Genomic DNA, 23971 nt, shown 5'->3' with positions numbered 1-23971 from the left:
TGTCTGCTTGTGAGTTGTGCTTTTTGGGTTCAAATTATGTTGTGTTTCTGGCCGTTATTTCAGTTGATTTCCTACAATACCCTTCTTTTTAAATCCACTTGTAACAACTGAAGCATTATTACCAAAGTGCTTTTGTTGCCTAACCTTAATCCCACATGGGATTTGAGATGCAAGTCCTGATCTCCGGTATCAAAAACCTGCATTTTGTACGCCCACCATCCACCTTGACCACCGCCCTTTAAATACCATGCAGCATAGATACTCAAACAAGCGTTGACTGTGAATAATATCCAGGCAGCAATTATGTATTCCCAACACAATATACCACATTAAGGATATAAATGTAGTATCTAGAAGAGGGGCTGGCGTGTTTGATTATCACTCCTTAGCCTGGCAGTAAATTCAAGGCTCCTTGCTAACTGTACTTCATTGTGATCTCATACAGAGAGGCTGCGCTTGAATATTAATAGTGATTGAGTAGTGTGAACAACTTAAAGTAAACCACTGCAACTTTTTATTTTATTAAACATGGTGTAGAATAAACATTATTATACTAATGGCAGTCAAAATGGCTGCCAGAACTACTGGTATAAGCCCTACTCACTTTACTGGTCTTAGATGTTTCACGTTGGAGCTGTAAATTAAGCCAATTAGGCTTCACAGGGCACAGAAGAAGACAGAAATGGCATGGACATATGGTGCTGCCTGGGCAATTAGTATCTGTAAACGTAGATCAGACATCATGTAGATGAGAGGAAAAACAAAACACCGTTTGGTTTTTTGGGTGTAACAGCTTGCGCTTCTTAAAGATAAAACTGAAACTGGGTTTTGCTTGGACTGACAATTGGCTTATACTGTTTTTTAATGAAGCCATGAGCGAGGAGCATCAGCTATTTGCCAGCTACTTCTTCCCAGATACAATGTGAAATGTAAATGAGGGCATGCAAGCAGTAGAGACATTTGAGAGAGGGATTTTCTCTTTGAACATACGGCCCACTCAGTGAATTGCACTGACACTGAAAAATTGGGAATTTTGATTGGTTGAATTTCCTCCACTCCTTTTGCTGAAGTTCATATACAACTATAAGAACCCAGAAAATCACTCTTGGAGACGGAGCCTTGTGAATTTTACAGAGATATCGTCTGTTTTTTTTAAAAAACCCCATTTTAATGGTTTACCTCTCACTCAATACCTCTCTTACACCCTTCCCCCTTTAGGCTATTTGGATAGAGCCTTTGGAGGAGATGATTAAACATTTATATTGGCTCAAGATTGACAGCAAACACCATTTGATGTGATTCACAAAGATGCTATGGGTTTGTGGGCTGCTTCTTGGCGGTTTCACAGGCACCACAGACCACAGTTTACTCTTCAGTGAGTGGGGAGGAAGAGATGGTAAGATGGACAGACAGAGGATTTGTGTGGTTCTCACAGAGCTCTACTCTGGTTATCTCACTCCAATATGCATGACAGCCTCTGTAGGACTACAGACAGACGGGGGAGGAGGCATACCAGTAGCTCTACGTCCTCAGCCTCCACCTCTGCCACTGTGGGTAGTTGCCTGGTTTGGGTCCTGATGTAGCACCTCTGATGTTCGGCAAACCGGATCCCAGTGATTCCCTTTGAAAAAAGAAATGAAGGGACACTCAGAAATTCAGAAATGTATCATTCATTAGCTCCCTGTGATGTGGATAACCCTAAAGCGCTGGGACGATCATTTTAAAATGCTCGTTTTTTTCGCTGATAATCAAAGCTCTTAAAAAAGTCAAAGAAGTTAAAACCTAATGAGTGAGAAGAGGTGTGTTTTAGTCTTTTTTTTTTCTTTTAGCATGGTGTACAATTGATGACTGCCTGGCCCTTGCAACACCGCTCTTGCTTTCAGTCCTGAATGGAAATAAAAAGGCGGGGGTGTTCCTCCGTGGATGTATAATGCTTCAAAGCGGATAGCGCTATATATCTCACAGGAGAGCACAGGGAGAGAATGTTGAGAATGAAGTGTTTTCTACAGAGAGTGACCCCATTGAATTAGGCAGTCATAGGTCCCTGTCACTCTCTTAATCTGCTCAGTCAAGTGGAGTCACTCTCTTCAGCTCCACTGATGATCCTCCGCCATGTGGACTGTAGCTCTATTCAGTCTGACACATAGAGCCTCAATAGGCAAGAAAGATCTGTTAACTCTCTCTCGCTGCCATTCTTTGTTAATCTAAGATATTCAGATGGAATAAGTCTGAAAGACTCTCCGTATCTCAGATTGTATCCAATTTATTTCCTGCAGACTAGAGCTGCCCTTTCAGCAAACTGTATTAAAACAGTCTGCAGGATCTATATCTGCCGCGGCTGCTTTACAATTGTATCAACTGAAAATTGTAAATTGTATGAACTGTATGGAAATGGACTTGATTCAATCTAAATTTAATTACGGTAACACAGTAATTGCTATGACATCTCCTTTTGAGTCCGTTAACTTGACCATGTGGGGGCTTTTTCTACATTTTCTGTTTCGCTGTCACTCTGAGAGCCAGATACCCGGCGGACACAACATGATATATTGTGATGCCTGTCATAATCTACCACATGTAATTTCGTCCGTGCGGGGAAAAAGGATGGGGCAATAATGGTCTCAAGCACAAAAGCATAATGTTTATGCCAGGCTTTATTGTGATGAGTCTCTGTTTAATTTGCGTCTTCTGTATTGGAGAGCTGCAGCAGAAGAGGAGAGGGAGATGTTGTGATGAGATACAGCGATTACTGCGGTTGGTCAATCAGAAAATGAAGACAGACACATTAACATAGGGATGAGAAATGGAAAAGCGATGTAATTTAAATACACAATGATACAATCTGCAAGATGCTCTTCTATTCATGAGGGTGGAGAACATGTAACTGCATGCATCATTCAGCTCTAGTTATAGGCAGGTATTGGCTTAGTTTATGTCTTGCTATTATCAACATACTTGTATGTATTAAAGGGACCTTTATTCCTCTTCAAATATCTAATTTAGAATCCAAATCGTTGTGCTTTAAAATAGAAACCTTTGGGGCCAAGGACCCCTTACATGGGACACAATTTCTCCAGGATCCCTCTCAATCGTAACACCAATGCGCTAACTACCATAACTAATTTAATTCTAAATCCCTTCAATCTAAATACTTCAGAACTGTTTGATAAACATAAACACATTTGAATCTGAATCATGTTAATACCACTCATACACTTCAAAATGGAGGGTCATATTATTCAAATTGCCTTTGGCCTCAACTTGACTGCATTCATAGTCTACATTTCCAGTAATTGATCTTAATAGTTCAGAAAATTAACAGTAGCAAGACTGGCATAGTCCTAATACAACCAGCCATTTTAGTTTACCAGGCTAAAGCTGACTTTCAGTAAGTGCTTCATCTTAAAAATAATGAACTTATGGCTGCGTGTCACAATCAAATCAGAATCTCTATTGGCCCAAAGCTATCGTGGGTTGGAGTGATGGACACAATATCTGTAGATAAACGCTTTTTAATGTCACAGCACAATTTTATAATTTATTGCATGTATTTCGTTGACACCCTGACAAAATGAATATAGACCAGAAATAAAATATATAAAGAATACAGAAAATGGAGGGTTACAATCAGCATGCCTTTTTCTGTTTGTAACCTTATGTTTAGCTCCATACATATTCGTCCAATCACTATGTTGGCAATAGCCCTTCTACAATATCAGGACATCATGGTGGAGCGCCAAAATCTAAGCATGATGTTGGCTAAAATGATCGTATCCTCAACAGTTTCTAACAGTCATGTTTTTTTCTCCTAAGAATATTTGGCCAGATGAAAAGAGGAATTTTGTTTCTTTTGTATGATCTGCTCTGAGAAAAATAATACAGTGCAGTGTCCAGCTGAAAAAGAGGTTACCTTAAAAAAATTAATTCCCCTCAGACCACCATGAAGATCATGGCTATATGATGGCTACATGACACCTGACATGGCTCAGTCGTCGTACTTCATATTAAAAATAATTGTTACTGAAGCACGCTTATACTATGAATTGACTGACAACATTTTGAGTCGTACACCTTTGCCAATTTAGTTAGCCCAAATATATCATTCTTAATTTTTCCTTGATTATATTTGAGTTATTTAACCATGTAAAAGTCTGCAACACTAAATTACTTTTCAAACCGTTACAATATTTGACTTTGTTAGCTTTCTAGTAGTTTTTTCTTTGTGGTGGACAATAACCACGTCATAATCTTAATTATTTTTCTTTTGTTCAAGGACTGAAAACTAAAGATTTGTTAAGGCCATGAGTGATATTAATCACATTCACACCCACAGACCGCTCCATTGTCATTTCTCTACCTGCCCACGAGATGACCTCAGACATTCCCATCTGTCCCGGTCACCTGACTCCCACTTCCAGCCACTCCCTCTGGCCCTGAAGTAACCTCTTTCCTGCTATTCCTATGATCACCTGACCATCCCCATCAATCTGCTCACTGTTCCACATTTTCTTAATTATATCAATGAGTATACATCAGCCACACAATTATCCTGTTAACATACTTTGGTAAGGTGTATGCTTTTTAATTAACACATTCAACTAACACATATTAGCAGAAAAGTCTTGCATGCTGTTTATGTTGAGCTTCAGTCAAGTAAACAATTTTTAAATAAGCTTATCCGTAAAACTGAGTAATTTATTAATAATTTAACTGAAAATGTGCTTTATGTTTTATGATCATTTAAACGGAAAAAATTGGACAAAGCTAATGAAACTCATAACATGATGTCTTACGCACCAACATTACAGCCAAGCTATAGGCTCAGGTTAGGCAAACTTATTTTTCTATTGGGTGTGTAAGAAATCAAGACGATTTTTGCAAATGACCAGCACAATTATCATATTCAGCAACATTTTGATTAAGATTAGAAGAAGTTAAATCACTAAAAAGTCATATTGGCACAATTAGGTCTGTTATCAAGGTGAAGTTCCAGGCTACAGATAATCTATTAGAGCAACATGGTTGGTAAACCATGAGAAATAAACAAAAAAAATAAACTAAATCCATTGAGAAACAAATCCTGTTTCATTGAAATTAATATTACTACTTTAACGATTGGCTGCAGTCACCAGCTGTTTCTTCCAATGCTGAGCTTTATGGATGTTGGTTCCAGACGTCATCTGAAGGTAAGGAACTAAAACAAGATGACTGATAACTGCTGCAGCGTGGATTCACCATAACTGAGTCTAGCATAGCTGGCAATATCTGAGCTGAGAAGCTGAGAGATGTGTGTTGAAGCAGACAACTGATTGAGAATCTGGTGGCAACTGAAAACAAGCTACACTTCCAGTGCTGAGATAAAAAAAAAAAACGTTTTGTTATTATACCATCCTGATCAGAATGCACAGTTTCTGTTGGCATCACGTGGCAAGATTTACAACACATGCAATTAGTCTTAAATTCCTGTGCTACTAAACCGGTGCTGTAAAGGATACAAAATCGTGTCCAGTACCCGGACCAGTTCCGCCTATTAGTGACCTTTGCTTTAAGGTGCACACTGGTGCAGAACAGCAAGAACGCTCTTGGTCTTCTGGTTTCTTCCGACAGTCCAAAAACATGCAGGTTAGTTTAATTGCATCTCCAGTTATGTACCCGGCTGCCCGCTCAATTTGAGTTGCAGTAACGGCCCTGAGGTGATCCTCCTAAGGATAAGATGGCATACATATTGAATGGATATTTGCACATATGAGGGACATACCATTAGAATCACCTTGTAACTTAACAGAAACATCTACGTATGAATGAATATACATACATTTCAATCACATCTCGTGATTAGTCCAAGAGGACTAAGGGCTAAGAATTTAGCTTGATGACCCCACAGACTTCAGTTCTTGAGGGCCATCATGTGGACTTGTTGAACCTTTTACATTCTGTACAAGTTCTGGCCAGATCAAATTTCCAAGTCAAGTTCTTCAAGAAAGGCATGATGGCATTGTTTCACAGAGAGAAGGAAACTTTTCAACTTTGGTGCCCCCCAGAGAAATGTAGTGCTCGAGTCTGAAATAGGCAACTACACGAATAGGCTACCCTTAATGTACAAGACACACGATGATGATGATGATGATGATGATAAACTTTACAGAGAACATAATCCAATGAAACATTTTCTTTTCACTACGACTGAACCAAACTTCAACCAAAATGTCTGTTTTGGGTTTCTTCAGCTCTTCATGTTTTCCTGATTGTTAAAATGTATACACTAATCTGTGCTGTAACAACAAAGCAGTTTAAGACCAATTTTCCTAAGTGGGCCTTTGTTCACTTGTCAAGAATATTTATTATGAGTTTTTTAAATGTAAAATCTCCATGTTAGTATTGGTCTGAAACAATAGTGAGTGGCTTTCGCCCGTGGTCCATGGACCTGGTGCTATAATCCCCTCATTTTCCATTCCTCACACAGCCCTCAGGCTTGATTGAGATTGTTTTAGAGGTGGCTTTGGTCCGTGTAACAACATGCAGCTGCCACTTTTTTATATAAAAAAAATCTATTCTAACATCCGCACACAAGCTACCTCTTAGTACAACCTATTGTTTTTGTGTGGGTTTCCTTCCCTTTAAAAACGAATCACTACGGTTTGAATTACTCTGCTCACTTGCTTGTTTCTTAGTCCTCCATGGTGGAGCACTGAATCAAACAAATCTCCTCTGGGGCTGTGCTTTACTAACAGGAAGTGGAGCAAGCAACAGGCACATGTGTTTATGTGTGTGGGAGTGTATGGGGCTTAGAGAGAGAGAGAGAGAGAGAGAGAGAGAGAGAGAGAGAGAGAGAGAGAGAGAGAGAGAGAGAGAGAGAGAGAGAGAAATGAAGATTGATCGCAGAGGTTAAAGTTTTCCGGCACTGTGCTGGGTTTCCATCATATAGACCCATTTCAGATTCACAGAGACCATTGTAACAAAAGCAATAACTCAATGTAGGTTTTTGTTTGGGATGAGTAGCATCCTGTAACATTTCACAGTAAATAATGGTGTGAGAATAAAAACATTCATTAACCAGTCAAACAGCACACTCCCTTCTCTGAGGTGCAGCATGTGTAACCTCCTGCACACTTGAGAAAGGATTTGGGAATGAAAGGTAAGTTAATGAGGGCTGCTGGAAACAAAATTGCAGTTGAAGAAGGTGTGAGAAAGAAATAGAGAAGGGCTTTTTAATGGTGTTTGTCTCTGCAGTGCCACAAAGTTACTGTATAAAATTAACAGGAAGAAAACAATTCTTTTAGAAAAATACTTTCTTTTCTGTGTGTGTGTGTGTGCACTCCAACACATGTATTCACAAGGACTACAGGCACTAATATTTCTGATCCCTGTGTACACCTCACTGAGTATAATTTCCATTATCTTGCTTCTCGAAACGTTTGTCACACCTGTTTTCACTGAGTGACAAAAGAGGAGAAGATATTGTTAGAGGAAATATGATTTCAACAAAGGATAAATGTTGTCAGCCACCTTTTTGAAAAGAGCAGAATGTGAACATCATAATTCCTACAGCGCTGAGGAGTATTCAGCAAAAGACGAATAGTTTACATGGCCTTGGTTAACCTTTTGACTTACATTCTTGAAGTCGTGCACTTCAAGTACTTCTTCGCTGCCGTTTCCCATTCTGAAAATCTCAATGCGCTGACCTGGGTCAATCTCCAGCATGCCATCTCTCTCCACTCCATCCAACACAGCTTTGTACTGGTGATCGTACACCTGTAACGACACAAAGATGTAGTTGTTTTGATCCAAAGAATGGGAAAAAACATTGTTTCTTACAGACACAGAAAACATTGTTCCTTACAGAAACAAAAATGAAAATGACAAAAAACTGCAGCAATATGTCACTTGTTTCTGGTTAGAAACAGTCAAACAGAAAGCCGGTGACATGAACACAGTGTCAGACTAAATAATGAAAAGCGAATTCAGTCTGATTACCATGGTAACATCACATAGGATACCGCAAGTTTAACATTGTTTAAAAGTATTTTAATTTGCCAGTAAACATATTGATATACTGTCCCTTTATAAAGTTTTTAAGAACACATTAGTCGACTGATAATTATCTGTTGGTTTGTCACTACAAGGGACCCCTTACCAGTAGAAATAGTCATCTCAAATATTGATTATAGCGGCTTTAGAGATCAAAGGCAGGATATTTCCTTTATTTCTCCCATATTACACACACACATCCATCTGAAAACATCCCCGCTACGACAGTATTGACTGGATATCCTGAAAATAGTCCCAAACGCAATTTTGCAATTAAAATGTTTGTGTTGACAGTTAAACAGTTAAATAAGAACATGTATAGATAGAAGGAGCCTGGAGTAAGTAAAATAAAGACCTTCTGAATCTCTGGTACAGTAAAAGCCTTCTCTTCACTGGTGCCTTAAAGCAGTGTTGTTTATCACAACTGCTTGCTTATGTACTGTTCTTGGACACGCATGGATGGCTCTTAAAATTTCCTGTCTGAAAAATGATTCATGCCCACCAGCTGAAAATATGCTATTAATATTGATGTGAGTGTTGTGTTATGACGAGAAATATATTGCTGAGTTCATCTTCATCTGTCTCAGTGGCAAATCAGAGGCTCACCAATGAGACGCATGATTAATGAATACACTCGGATGGGAGTCCATCGGGATTTATATCCCTCATCAGAAACATCTGAATGTCCTCTAACGCTCGAACACATTATTAGCTTTCACTTTTCACTCTTTCCCGTGTTCAACATATTTTGTGTCCGCTTGATTCTACGCAGTACATTTGAATACACTGGAATACAGAGCAATGACTTTGCTTTTTTTGTTTCTCGTGAAAGAACAGAGTAATAATAACCAAATGGGATATAATTCTTAATAGAAGATTACTGTTAGAATGGCACTGGCCTATAAATCTCCATTAGCATGGGTCACAGTAGCCTTGGCTCCAAAGAGAAGTAGAACTTAAAATCGTCATGAGAAGCCAAATTAAGATGGGCTTGAAATTTAAGTGTCAATTGAGCAGTTATGGATCAAATTGGGGCTATTAAACAGTCTGGACGTCTGTGTGGTGAATTAAAGTTCTATTTGAGCATTTCTTTTATATTAACATAAAGGTGGAATGGGGGAATAGATTCTGGAGGCTTATTGATTTATACTAAAACAGTGAATTACATTTTCAGCAGGCTATCACTTTTGATGAAAATCCAACGGTGAGAATCTCCCCACTGCACCGGGTTGAAATAGATAATAATGTATTACAACAGTTTGACTTCAACTGGTTCAATATCCAAAGCTGCTGCTGTGCACCGTAATTGGCATTCTGAAAATAGAAATGAATCGCCTCTGTACAGCCTATGTTGATACTTCTATGTGCTTCAGTACATCGGGAAACTTGCAGTGTGATTCATGCTGCAATAAGTGGAAGATTTTAGAAAACAACCCGCCATTTTGCTTCACTGTACTGACGTTCATCGTTGTAATTAGTTTTTCTGCTGACTCTCATTGTTTACATTGTACGTTTATGTTTGAATACATGCAATGGGAGATTTAAAGATGTCTTGTTTCATGTAATTTACTTATCTTGTACCATTTCTAAATAGCAAATTCACAGAAACTGTCACTTGGCTGCACAACCTTTCGAAAATAGTGTGAAAGTTAATTAGCTTCCCACATGACAGTGAACAGGCAGATAAAAGGCCAGCACATGGGAGAGGCTCCAATTTACGTTACACTCGCTGTACAAAGACTGTGAAATACCGCTGTGTAACTACTCTGGCCACATAAGACTTTTAATACATCTGAAACTCTTGAGAGCGCTGTCACATGGAAGCTGCAGTATGCAAGATTTTTTATATGAATCAAGAACGGGTGTACAGTTTGAGTGGTCGATCTTAACTAAAAGTCTGCATACCAGCTCAATCAGATACTGAAAAAACAGACAAAATAATGATATAGTTACATTCGTATTATATTCATAATGGTGACACAGTAGGCCAACACCTGCATGGATTGATTGTATGTTCGTGACCAGATGGCTACGATTCACCCAGTAATTGTGACACATGACTGAACCAGCTTCAACTCTACACCACGCTCTTCCCTGCCAACAAAGTGTAACTCCACTTAAAAACTTCATACAAGTTTGAAAAATATACAAGAACTTTGTACTTGTTTCTTAATCAATTTTCTCCTATTATTATTTGCTTTATTAAAAGATGAAATGTATTAAATGTGTGCAACTTTGAATACATTTACAATTTTATTAGGGTTACAAAGCTGTATATCAACACATATAACACAAATTAACATACAAACAGTTTTAGATTTGCATTATTAGATTTTTTTAGGACATTGTAACACGCTATAAACACATTATCATATTATCGCCCCGTAAAGTTGGAATGGCAAATGTGTTTACACATCTGGCAAATATGGATATACACATTTAGTTGGAGCACCTGATGATTGTAAGTACAATATTCATTCCCCTAACTGAATTAAATGACCTGGAAGAATTACAGTGGCAGCCGGGTAAGAGCTGGTCAAATTCTCTAAATGCTGAATAAAGGTGCTCTTCCAGATGCTTCTGAAAACGATGCTGGGAGCGGAGAATAACTTTGAAGGTTGTGAAAAGATGAGCTAAGGAGTGAAGCTGAGGGGAACTGAGGATTCTGTTGATAATTATCTGTGGCTTCATCATTTTCTTTTACTGCTAGTGTGAAAATACTGATTGGTGCAGCTACATGCTTTCAAACCTCTATGTGATTAGCACACATTTTATGTTTACACCACAACTTCCTTAAAAAAAACTATCCATAAGTATAACATCTCTGTCTTAGCTAATGGATCTAGCCATTTTTGTAAAAACTGCACAGCTCTCTGAAATCACATTTTATTTAACATTCTCAACATTGAGAAGCATTTACTTTCACCTTGTAAAGTTTCCTACTGCGGCTATAAGCAACACACGGTAATCCGAAGTTGAGCATCCACTCCTTGTGGTCCCACCTGAATATAAACTTCTAAGAGCACATCAAAGTGCAAAAACAACTCACAGGAATAAGTGGTTGAACAGCAACAACAATACAAGCATGTCTTTGGATGTTATTGTTATTTTACAAAACTGAACAATGTATTTGAACACCGAAAGGTTACATTGCAAACAATCTGGCACCGTACTGAAATGCACATTGACTTCCATGAAACATTACTGCAAAGCCATTCTAGTTATTTTTTTGAAAAACGGCCTTGTCCATCATCCCTCTGGAACAGCAGCCGATATCCCTCTAATCACACGACGCCTCAGACTGTTATTCTACAGTATGAGATAAAGATTTCAGAAAAAAGAAAATATTCAAGCTCAGGACTATGTGGCGATCTGTGTTGAAGCCTTCCCAGACAATACCTTGTTTATTTCCTCTGTTCAAGGTTTCTGTCTGATGTGGTTCTTAACAACCTCCACCTCGATGGTTTCAAACACAGACTCACAGCGAAGGGAGTGAATGAGAAGCGGCAGGCACAGCCAGGGTTGTTTGTGCAAACGGGTTCTGGTGTGGCACCCGAGGACATTGAGCAAAGGTCACGTAGATGTTGCTACAGGTGAGTGGGTCGCAGTTGTTTCTATATATGTGTGTGTGTGCGTGTGTGTGCATATGTGCATCTATGAAGGAGGCAGCCATGAAAATGAGAGAGATGACTTGATGACAATATGTCCTCTTAGTTGTCCTTGAGGGTTGGGAGATAGAGGCTCCAGCCATGCGGAACGGGATGCCTGTCACTCATGGCGGGGAAGCGATGGCGGTGGAGGTGGGGGGGGGGGGGGGGGGGGGGGGGGGGTAATGTGGAGCGGGGGATGCACGGTGCACTGATCTCCCGGGAGCCATAGGCAGCCCTGTGATAGATCGAGGTGGGCAGCAGCTCAGACGGTCCCACTGGAGAACATCGTGTCCTTTTGGTTTTAGTCCTCTTTGATGTCCTCACTGGTTTTAAAACACCTTCAGATTTGTGGCAAAACCTGTACAGTACGCCATGTAGTATACCATTTATCCATTTATCTACAGTATGAGAGTTTATTTCAAATATATCATCAAGTATACATTCTTGACAGAAAAATCATAATTCTGAAACAAGGAGGTAGGTTTTGTGTCAGCACCCTCTATAAATGTATCTTCAGTAAATTACCAATATTGTTAGGCCATTATTTGCATGGCTGCAAGAGATTTCTTTTCAAGAAAATGTTATTTGGTGAACACTGTCTTTGCATTAATTTGTATCTAATTTGGTGGTTGTTTTCCATAAAATGCAATCAATACTGTGATCTTTGCTTGGAATTGTTATACGCCCACACATATTAACCTCCTTAATCGAAAAGGCAGAAGACATTTTTTTTCTACACAGTAGATAAAGCACATGTGTTCATAATAAAATGAAAGATGGCTGAAGTCCATGTGGCGGCTCCAGTTTGAGGTTTCTGGTGTTTTCATGTTGGCTCACTGTCCCACTGCCATGGCTTACTGGGACATATAACAGAGCCACTGTTAATGTTATTAGTAGCAACTGTGCTTTTCCTATATGATTAGTAAAACATTTTGATAATGTGCGACTCTCCATAAGTCAGTATTATGCATGTTAACAAGCTCCAGCAATTACAATGGCAGCGGTATACATAGAAATGTTCGCCTCTCTGACCATCCCGCTGCGTTGATTTGAATCGGAACGTCCGTTCTACTCATATTATCGGGCCGACCCTTTAGATCACATCTGAATCACATAGTGTGCCTTTTACTGGCTCGAGAGCTGCTTTAAATTGGCCGAGAATGGACCACTTAGCCATATTTGATCGGAAGAGGCTGACATTTCCTATAGTGGTTTATAAGGAGATTCCTGAGTTGCACTGACAATGAAATTGCAGAAACTCATGCTGTCTGAGTCACACACAATTTGATGTCTCTAGATCCTCTGTTGTAGCGTGCCAGAAGTTGCATTGTTGTTTGTGTAATGTCAAACTGGTGAAGGCTTCCAACGTTTGTTTTATTGCCCATTACGAAGCTTTTATCTGTGGCTTATTGTCAAGGATTTACACCCGTGAAGTGTTATTATTGGCCAATATTTTGCAGTGAAATCTAGCTTGTGTCAAGTGTCTTATAAATGAATCACAGAACCAGAGATGAGAAAAAAAAAACCTCTGTAATGAGGCTTGTCTGCCAGGTATAAAAGAAATCATCTGACTCTTCTTTGTTTGTTCTGGAAAGCTCCAACTCAAAACAGCTGGGAATGGAAACGCAAGTTTCCATGCCAAGTTGATCACTTCAGCCTTCTTACCAGTGCTGCATAGGAAGCTTTCTCCCTGTGTTTTCCTCCTGTGTACTGCTGGCTCCTCTTTGTCAACCAGCCTGCACCGGACTTATTTTCAGTCGCTTCATATGGGCAGTCACAGGAGAACAACTAATATTTTCCAAGTACTTTGCTGCTTTTGATCTGGTTGGCACAATGTTGTTTTTATTAGAGTTTCTTAGGAGTAAAAATGGAACATCTCTGTTTGGCACATTGGATATTGCCACGGCAGAGGTGTAACCTTTTTACAATTAAAAGCGAACACAGTCGCTGCTAGAATAATTAATCCTTCCTTAGTTTCAAGTTTCACCAGAAACACAAGAAAATGACAGTCAATGAAAAGATACTAACAACAACAAACACACAAATTATAACAACGTTGCACATTAAGATGAGGGAAGAGCAGGAGCAGGTTCCTATGGTGATATTATTTGAAAATGAGGATCCGCAAGGGGAATAATTACAGCTGGTATAGATTTACCACCCACCAGTGATGCAGATGGCCTTCACACATATAAACACATGTTCTCAATATTCCCTGTCAGATACTGTGTGGTATGCATATTTGTGGATGTGTTTTCTCTGGCAAGGTAATCTTAACATATTTCATATATAAAATAGGAGAGAAAGAGAGATATGGAGAGAGAGAGAGAGAGAGAGAAAGAGAGAGAGAGATCTGATTGTGTGGTGTCTGAGATCATGGGGATTATGCTTGTGGACACTGATTACCAAGCCTGTCAACTCCCAAGGCCTGGAGAATTGGGATAAATGAAGTAGGAATGCTCTCCGGCTGCCAGACACATGCAGACTGCAGTTTGGTGGTGCCTCCTGAATACAGGCAGCTGGTTTTGGAAAGGCGCCAGATCCGAGAATTCAATTTAGGAAATACTGGTCAGTCACTAATGGGTCATCAAGTTAGTTGGTACAGGGTAAAATGAGCCCACTGGCAGTGCACAACATCAATCTCACTCAAGACAAACTGACAGCGAACAGAATACAACACAATGCAACATCTTGCAAACTGTGGAAATACATGCGGCTATAAATCAGCCATTTTATGATGACACTCATCTTTGTCAATGCGTATATGTAAATGTATATATATATATATATATATATATATATATATATATATATATATATATATATATATATATATATATATCCTACATGTATATGTATTGAAGTTGATTTAAACCTGCAAATTATTACACAACCAGGTATGGGTATAAGAAAGAAACAAAAAAGACTACTCCCAACAAAACAGAACAGTAGAAAGCAACCCAATATTATAAGGATTTTCTACAGACCGAAAGTTGTCAGCTGAAGCTACAGTTTATTGTGCCTTTATTTTTATTTTGACATTAAGACATTTTTTAAACTTATAAAGTCTGCTACACATTTTCAGTTCCACTCTATTATCGGATTAATTTCCATCTGAACTGAAATTCACCCCTGAAATTCCTTCAAAAGTCCTACATTTTAACATATTACAAAAATAAACACAGAGGCTTTTTTTGTACAATCAAAATATTACATCAAATTACCTCAAAACTACTTCTTTGTATTTCCTCCCCACCAGTAAACTGATTCCACACTGTTCAAAGATAAGCAAGCCACTACATCCAAGAAAAGAGCTGAAATGAAAATTGTCTTCATCTAGTTGTCAGAAGCAGCATGTATTGACAAGTAAAAAACATTTACATCATAATCTTCAGTTGCAAAAAGTAATTTACTCACTATGATAAAAACATAATTAAAAAGAAGACACTGAGCGTATCTGCAAAGTGTTTACTGACTATTCCATTTGTTTTCCCTCCATTATCCACTCTTGAAATACAATATCTGGTTATAGTCAGGGAAAGATTATGGTCTTGTTGTAGTATTAGTAAAAGACTAACATGTATGTATTGATTTTGTAAACAAGAAAACCCTAACACCTTAACCACATGTGTGTGTGTGTTGTCTAACTTAGTGCAGGACTCAGGATGCAAACCCTCAGCCAAGATGTGAAAGCTCTATACTTCTATGCCCACCAAGCAGTAACTAACTTTCACTTTACTTACTTACTTTGTACTTCCTTTCTGTTTTTTATTGTGTCTGTTTTTTTGTGTGAAGCCTATATTGTAGCACTAAAGGAACACAATGTTGCTCCACTGTATACCGAGTATTGTAGCCTGAATGGAGAGAGTGACAATAAATTCTACCTCGACCCTGAAATGTACACTTATTTCACAAAATAAATTTGTATCTTACATCATTTTTAGAAGACAGGCTATTTGTTATGTATTTTCAACCCCAACAGTAAATAAACGGTAGCTATGAGCAACAGAATGTCCAACTGCTGCGGTCCAACACTTGAATGTCATGATGCAAACGTAAGGTAAGGGTTTATTTCATGTAATTCTTCATCCATTTTTATTTTTAGTCAATTAAAATATACAACAACCACCATGTCGGGCTTTCTTGGAAGCAAATTTCAGAAGAATCTTTCAAATATGAAGCCAAAGCACGTAGTCTTTACTGTCTGGAAGCTGTTTGCATGGGCCCAGTCAGTGTGTAATGAGAGGACGCAATATCAGATTCTGGCCCTAAATATAAACATTTGTAAGGCACTGAAACATTTCTGCATTGTAATTAGCACTAGTCTTTTCTGTGGCTTTGTTATATGTGGAGGTAAATGGCTGCATGCAAGCAATTAAGAAACTGAGCCCTATTTTTATTTGAATGAAGTAGTATCTTCAAGAGCATCGACAAACACCAATGGATATTTTAAATCAAGCATCAAAAGAACCTTGAATATTTACTATCCACCACACTGGCATAAACAATTTTTAACTTATTTTGATCTTGCTGAATTGTATGATTCTGCATATTTGAGCTCTTGCTTTTTTGTGCTATGTTAATGTTTTTGGAAGCCATACAAAAATCACAATACGAGTATGTGGTGTGGCCTATGTAGCATTAAATTGAAAGCTAAAACTAGGTTGGCGTGGGGGTTAAAGTGCTTTTGGGAATTCACCCAAGCAATTACTTTAAGCATCAACTTGATGTTAAAATGTTTTACAGCTGCCAACGCCAAAGGCCAGTTAAGGAAAATGCTAAGGTCATTAGCCTTTCAAAGAATAAGCTTGAACGTGTCAAGTTGCAAAATCTTAATGGAGCCATCTTCCGAAAGCACATTAACACTGTTAAAACAAACAGCTGCTGGCAATGTACCTTGCATGTACCTTCCTTCGGAGCCAATTTTGTTGCTTGATGGTTTACAAGACAAGACAACTTGCAGAACACATAGATAGACTGTACGATGCACTCAAACATTTATAGCAGAGCTACGGTGGAGTTTAAACACCTAAAACATCAGTGAAAAAGGTCAGACCTTCGAGTCAGTCCTACAAGAGCAAAGAGCAAAAGCTTCTTTTTAAGCCCACCATTTTGCACTGACGTTCAATAAACACACAAATCCACCGTTGAAAACTAAATCCATGATGAAAGAATTCTCAATGGACCAGAATGCAATGCAGCCACACTTTAAAAGAAAGTGCATTTACCAAAAAGGGAATTATGACATTTCATCACAAAATCCCACTCCTGAAGTGCATTAAACATCACAAACTGCTGATACTTAACAGCGTAAGTATCCGAGAGTGGATTTTTCCCTTAACGTGAAGCAGACTGGAAACCATATTACTGTAAGTCTATCAACAACCATCCCTCAAAAAAATCTGTTTATATAGATATAGTGGAGGTGAAAATGCTTGAGCTTCACAAGGTAATGGGTTTGAGTCTTCTGCCCTTAATCAGATTGGTATCAGATAGGTGTCAGGTAGCGCAGATGGCCGTCAGTCTGGTAAAGAATCACTGAGACATATGAACCCTTCTATTTGAGTTCTTTAGAGAAATACAGCAGGTTTTGTAGATGGTCAGTTCATATTTGCTTTCTTGCAGACAGACGAATATATCAATGTATTGTAGATCTACTCTCTGTATGTTAAATATGAAGCTAGAGGACAATTAGCTTAGTTTAGCTTAGACTGAAAGCAGTGGGAAACAGCTAGCCTGCTTCTCTCAAAAGAAATTCATACAACTACCAACACATCTTAAGCTCACTGTTAACTCAACTTAATTCATATATATATATATATATATATATATATATATATATATATATATATATATATATATATATATATATATATATATATATATATATATACATATAAATATAAAATCAGAGTCGTAGCCTATTTCAGCGAACTAGAAAAATGGATATAAAATGTTCATCATGGAAGTCCCTCTAAAATCAAAATGTTTAGTCTTGACATTTCTTGTTTGTGTAAGGATTAAACAACTAAAATACAATGTGTTAATGTAATGGCAGATCATTTTGTTCTTGTGCTTTACTGAGTAAATATGTGTTCTGCATTAGTTTACTGGTTAAAAAGAAGTGGAGGAAAGAGAAAATAATACCTTTAAAAAAAGAAGAAGGAAAAAAACAGTTACTCAAACAGAAAAGTTCTTCCAGGAGCACCTTTCTGTCTGAATAATGGAGTGTGGAGATATCTGAGGCTGCGGGAATATATGGAGCATATTTGTGCAGTAACTCAAGTGGAATTTTGGCAGAACTATCATACCTCTACTGTTTTATTTTCCATCGCAGTAATCGATTCATCACCGAGGCTCTGAATCTGTAACGTAGCCTACCTTTCTCTTCTGTCAACCTACTCATAGCTGAAAGGGATGTAATGACCCACTTTCTCTCCTCGTCCCTTGGCGACTCTGCCGCTTACCACGTTTGACCACCTTGCTTTGGTCGACTACAGTTTGCAGCTGCTGTTAATTTACAGGAGCACTGTGCACCCCTTTTTCAGCTCTGAAGCATATATGACTAATCACAGCAGTCATTTTAAACAACTTGAGCTCTCTCTGGCAATAAATCACCTTGATACGTGCTACTGTGCCTATAATAGAGCTGCATTCAGGAGGGAGGAGAGCAGGGGGAACTTTGGGAGCTATTCAGTACTTTTGGTCAACACACTATCGTGAAACAAACTCACGGACTGGGACATATTGTTGTTCAATGTGTTTGTTTCTATGATCTCAATAAAAATCAAAGTGAAAACAACAAAGGGTTGTAGTTTCTATATACAGCAGCTTGGGGAATATGTTGTATCCCCAGACCTTTTGCTTAAAAAGTAAATATTTTCCTTTCTTTTTTATCTTTTTTTTTTCAGTTATAACTTTACAAGGCACAAACTTATGTGCTCAAGCAAATGTGACATCAACCTGGGATGAAAATGAAAAGCTGCTAACATACATTTAACCAATGTTTGATCTGCTTCCAACATTTTGTGCACCGTCAAAAAGATCTGTCCAACTTGTACTTAACAACTTTTAGCCAAACCCCAGATAAACAAGAAAGAGGAAATAGTGGCTTTTTACTTCACCTCAATAACATGTCAAAAAAATGGCCTCCAAAATGGCCAGGAGTATATTCTTTTAACATCACCTGCCAACTGTAAGAGAGAACAGAGAGACTTCATAAGGCCTTTAAAGATGGTGTTAAACCACCTTTTTAGGGCACAACAAATGATGCAACATCCTTCAAATACCCCAAGCCAACTTGAAATAGATACAGTTTCCACAGTATCAACAATCAGTAGAAAGTAGTAAAACCTTAAAGAAAGTTAAACGACACAAAGGCCTGGGCTTTGACTGTGTTGTGCCATTTCTTATTTCTCCATGTCATCGTATTGTTCCAGGTTGCAGCTTCCCTCTGTGCCTTTCCTGGCCTCGTAACCCCTGTGCCAAGCTGAAGAACAATATGCTGCTTGTCAGGAGAGCTGAATGAATTCTGTTGCTTATTGTTTTTATCTCACAGACTTCCACAGACAAAGGACTGCAAGCCTCTGAAGTATGAGGCAGACAGTCACAAGGTGAATGACCTCCAGTGGAAACGTCTCCTTGTCGCTCTGCTGGTTTTCAGCCATTCCACCTGCTAATAAATCAACAAGAGCACACTTTGGGATCCAGCAGCTAAGTGGCACAAGAAACAGCTTGTGTGAGCTGTAAGGCTGTAATTTGGATAATTTAGACGCAAGGCAATCATTTGGCCAGATGAATGGCATTAACCGCAACCAGAACGTTTTTAAGCCACTAAAGCCACAAAAAAGAAAAAAGTCCTAGTAGCATTTTGTGAAAAGTCAATGAAGGCCGAACTTCTCGTGGTTCAAAAGAGCAAAACTGCTTTCCATTAGCTTTGGTTTACTCAATATTGGGAATGTGACACATTTTAAATTCACTGGCAATTTATCAACAGATGACAATAGATAGTTGCCTTGCTATTTATCAGTGGTGCGTGTAGTGCATTATTTGCATGCCAAGATATACAAAAAGAAATGTGCGTGTAAAGCAATAAAAGTCGGTCTACATTCAGTTTACTGCAAAAATGCCAAGACACTGCTTCAGCGACAAATACCAATAACAGCTGCTTCTGCAGACTTCAGTGGTTTAGTTGTGATGATCAAAGACGGAATCGCTACAACAAGAGCGCGAGTACCTCTCTTCTTTTATCATCACACACATGATATCCCGCCACTACTTTGTCTGTGTCTATAGAACAAGCCAGCGATGCCTGTAACAAGGTAGACCGTTAGAACAATTCCTGACAGAGCTTCTGGGAGACATACAGGCTCATAATTGTTCAAACATTGTTTACCATGCTTCTGCCTTGAAGACACAATACAAGAGGGAGTGATAGTCCTATGCAGAGACACTGGGCTATCACACTGGGACTATTGGTACTGATGAGAAGCTCTTGGTCTGTTGCCATGGCCCCTGTGTGGGTTGCATGTCAGTGCTGCTCTGTCCTCTTTTTTAATAACACTGAAAAATACTTTGAAGACCCAATGGAAGACAACACGTTTTGCTCCCAATGGTCTGAATCTTTACAGCTGAACATTGTCTCACGCTATAAAAAAAAAGAAAAGAACACATCAGAATCATTATTTGACTCTGTTTTTCAGTCCAGTTATTAAACCTACATGGTCCATCACGGTCAGCCACTAATGAAATACATGCAAATGAAGCACTTTGAAGGAGGAAATTAATGTATTTCTGTCACTGGTTGGGAGACATGAAGCGAGGCAGCAGTCAATATGTTTGGTCTCAGAAGGAGGTAAACGAGCAGGTTTTCTTTCAATGTCATGTGAGGTTAAAAGGTTGCATTGGTTTAAGTATAAACATTTAATGCCCTCCTCGATGATTAGCCAATGTCACTCTCATTAACAACCAGTTAGTGTGTAGTCAAGGTCAAGTGTTGGAGACTGAAGACACTTATTGACAATTCACTTAGAGGCTAATTAAGTCGTTTTTGCAAAGATTAAAGTTGACAACTTATTAATGACCATGAGATTTACTGTATTTATCTAATGAAGTGGATGTAGGGTGGATCTTTGACTACATAATATCTATGTTTCCCTTATAGATTTATTGTAATATATACACACACATTTCTAAGACAGGTTTTTATTTTTTTTGACTAAGAGAGCAACATAATTTCATTTTTGTTATTAGGTTACTGAATTGGTAATTTGGTTAGCTTTTACACATAACTGTATTTTCTAAACCAGTAAAATCCATAGACTGTATGTAAGTGAACTTCGTCACTCTGACATCACCCATTGGTTTGGCGACGACAATTTTTTATCCTCGAGTTGGGAATATTGACCTTTGCCATTTATTTATTATTTATTTTTGCAATCAGAAGTGACTTGAGAGGGTTCGAAGGTCAACCAAACGCTAAATACATTTTTTTTAGGGTACCATGAATGTTACAATTAACTTTCATGAACTGTAGACACACTGTGAAAGAGTTAACGTTTTAGACTTCTGATGAAATGTGATCAATTTACTAAATGAACATCATGCTGTATTTACAAATATTGGAAAAAGGATAAAGTTGGGTCTTTTTCTCAAAGAATTCTTTAAATCAGACTTGTTTGTGCATTCAGAGGATGGCCATTAAATAATCAAAGTAATGGAGGATGTTTTAGTAAAAATAGGACAACGATTATTCACAAATAATATTATACGAGTAAATCAGAGGCACAACTACAGATTGCCAGATAAAAATCACTCTGCGTTTATTTATGCTTGTGTTTTCCAAGACACAGTCTGTACTTTTGGATTTAGTGTGAAACTAAACTGTCTCAGAAGAATCTACACAAGAAGGGGGAGATTCACAAAGGAATTTCCTTTGAAATAAATGTACTAATGACGATAGACTAGTTGTACATTAAAGTAAATAGATATAGATAAAGACTTACAGATTCAGATTTACAGATGCGAATGAATCTGTATATATATTTGCATTGAGTTTTACGAGTTATGTAACTTTGTTTGCAAATACTTAGACTGTTTGAATGCCATACGTGACAGAAACAGTTAAATAGTTATACTAATGTACATTGCTCATTAGCAGTATTGGCCCTATGTACATGTGCTGTGTGTCCATTTTGATCATTCAACTTGTTCTCTTTTGTGTCACTGTGTTTGACATACAGTATGTGGTCAGGACCTTTTGATATTGATAGATTCCCAAAGCTCCACATTCATGTTTAAGATGCCTCATATTTTGAAGCACCTAAATGTACAAAGTAAAGTATAGTGATTTTTCTTTTTCATACAGTGTGGTGGATGTGTAGTTATCCAGCACTCATCACAAGTATGATGGATGACAGCTGCTGCTCGGCTGCTGTGTCTCATTTGCCCAGAAAATGTACTTCACCTTGTCATCTGGCGGCGATAAAGCTTGTCAAGTTCCTTTTCCTGGTATTCATGGCGGCAGCGGGACTGACCCACTGACCTGCATCAGTAGCTTCAACGGGAATGGATGAAGCGGAAAGGTTCAATTTGTTTTAAATGTAGGAGGAGGAGGATGATCGTTGTTTTGATTTTTCGACTACATGTGAGCGCAGAAGCTCAGCTTTCTTCAAACCAGTTACACATGGGGTCTCAGACTCCTTAGAGTACAGTGTGTCCTCTGGGCTTTTGTCTCTCGCTGAGATAATGTGGGGCTCATTAGCTCTCTGGCAGGAACAAATAATAGCCTGGGTGAAGTGTTGCAGGGTTTAATTAACAACATTGCTGTCTTACACTACATATTAATATCAAAATTAATTCTGACTGAGAAACATATTTTTACACCAGGTCTGGAGTTTTAACATCCTAACCAAGATATGTGTGTGTGACTTTACCAGTTTACACCTCGAAAAGTGCATTGCACAAATCCCTGGATAAGTGAACCGTATAATTAGTTTAGTTACAAACTCTTCTATTTCCTTATTGATAGATATTTGATCGATTTAATCTTTGACATAATGGCAGTTTTTAGAAAACTAAGACCACCTTGCGATACTGTAACGGCCAGTTGTGCCTTGTTTGCTCGTCCCTTGCACGCACGCGGGGCCGTCCACTTGGGAGCACCTGTGCAAAATGCTCTCTGTCCCTTTAAAAGCTGCCATTAGGTCTCTCAGGGAGACTCTGTCCATGTGCTTGGTTTGGTTCCTTGAGCATTTTCCCCACCAATCACTGACACCACTGCTGTCCACGTCTTATGTCTTTTGCAATTCTTTTTTTTAAATCCTAAATTAAATTATTTTGTAAATAAAGCAGTTAAATTAAGTGCACTTTGGGGATTCTCTCCCTTAATGGCCATGGCCCCCCTCAAGCCGGTCTTGACAATGCTGAATTTTGCTTAATGAGCTTCACCATTTTTTTCCATTCTCCTGCGCCAATGATCGGTCCAACTTGCATTTAACATGTTGTCTTGCTTTTTGAATAAATCTAGTTACTATTTATAGCTTTTCTAACTTGAAACTATTGTTTGTTTTATTTAGACTCATTGATGTTTTTCACTGCAGACATTTTTTACTTATCAGGAAAGGGACATGTGCAACAAATAACATCAATGTTAACTCAAAGCAACGGAGTAATCAGGGGGGTGAAAATGTAGTTAAACAACTTAAAGGTGCTCTATAGAGTTTTTGACCATTAGTGGGGCTATTCAGCAATGTTTTGTTGAGCAGGTCACAGTTTTATTTGTATCGTCTACTAGCACAATGACAAACATAACTTTACATTCATGTAAACTGTGTTTGTTCACAAGAAAACAAATATTCAAGTCATATTTTATTTCCCTCCAATAGTCAGACAACCTTTATTTTTTCTTTTTTAAACTGTCCGAGAAATTGAAGTAATACCATAAGTACGTCTCAGTAGGTCAGCCGACTTGTTGCATTATCCAGTATGTTAAAATGTTTCATTCTGAATAAATGCCTCATCATTAAGGAGGTTCTTTAAAGATTACTTTGCTGAGTAAACACTTGAAGTTTCACTGTATGAAAGATCTCCATTTGAAAGTGTGTTATTTCTTGCTGTTTTTCATATTTTTTTCATATTTTTTTTTTCATATTTTTTTTTCAGAGCTTTAAAAAGCCTGGCAGGTCTGAATTCTTGTCATTACTGTTACAAGTTATCATTTTTCTTGCATACAAAAAGACTAATCAGCTAAGGTTATTATTATCAGAGTTAGACTGAGCACCAGACAGATCTGA

The 23971-nt window shown here is 38.2% G+C and overlaps 1 protein-coding gene across 1 annotated transcript in view; it reads right to left on the bottom strand.

Moving 5' to 3' along the window:
- tnmd (tenomodulin) overlaps positions 1-23971 on the bottom strand; it is a gene marked incomplete at its 5' end in the record, with an annotated part of 47157 nt that overhangs the window by 14624 nt on the left and 8562 nt on the right. The window contains 2 exons of the mRNA XM_079229178.1: positions 1514-1621; positions 7612-7752. Of these exons, the coding sequence (XP_079085304.1) occupies positions 1514-1621; positions 7612-7752 (249 nt within the window). The remainder of the gene's footprint in view (positions 1-1513; positions 1622-7611; positions 7753-23971) is intronic.

This window comes from Taurulus bubalis (assembly GCF_910589615.1).
Source record: "Taurulus bubalis genome assembly, chromosome: 13".
NCBI lineage: Eukaryota > Metazoa > Chordata > Actinopteri > Perciformes > Cottidae > Taurulus > Taurulus bubalis.
The sequence above is the reverse complement of the archived record's forward strand: the minus strand, read 5'-3'. Positions and strand labels throughout refer to the sequence as shown.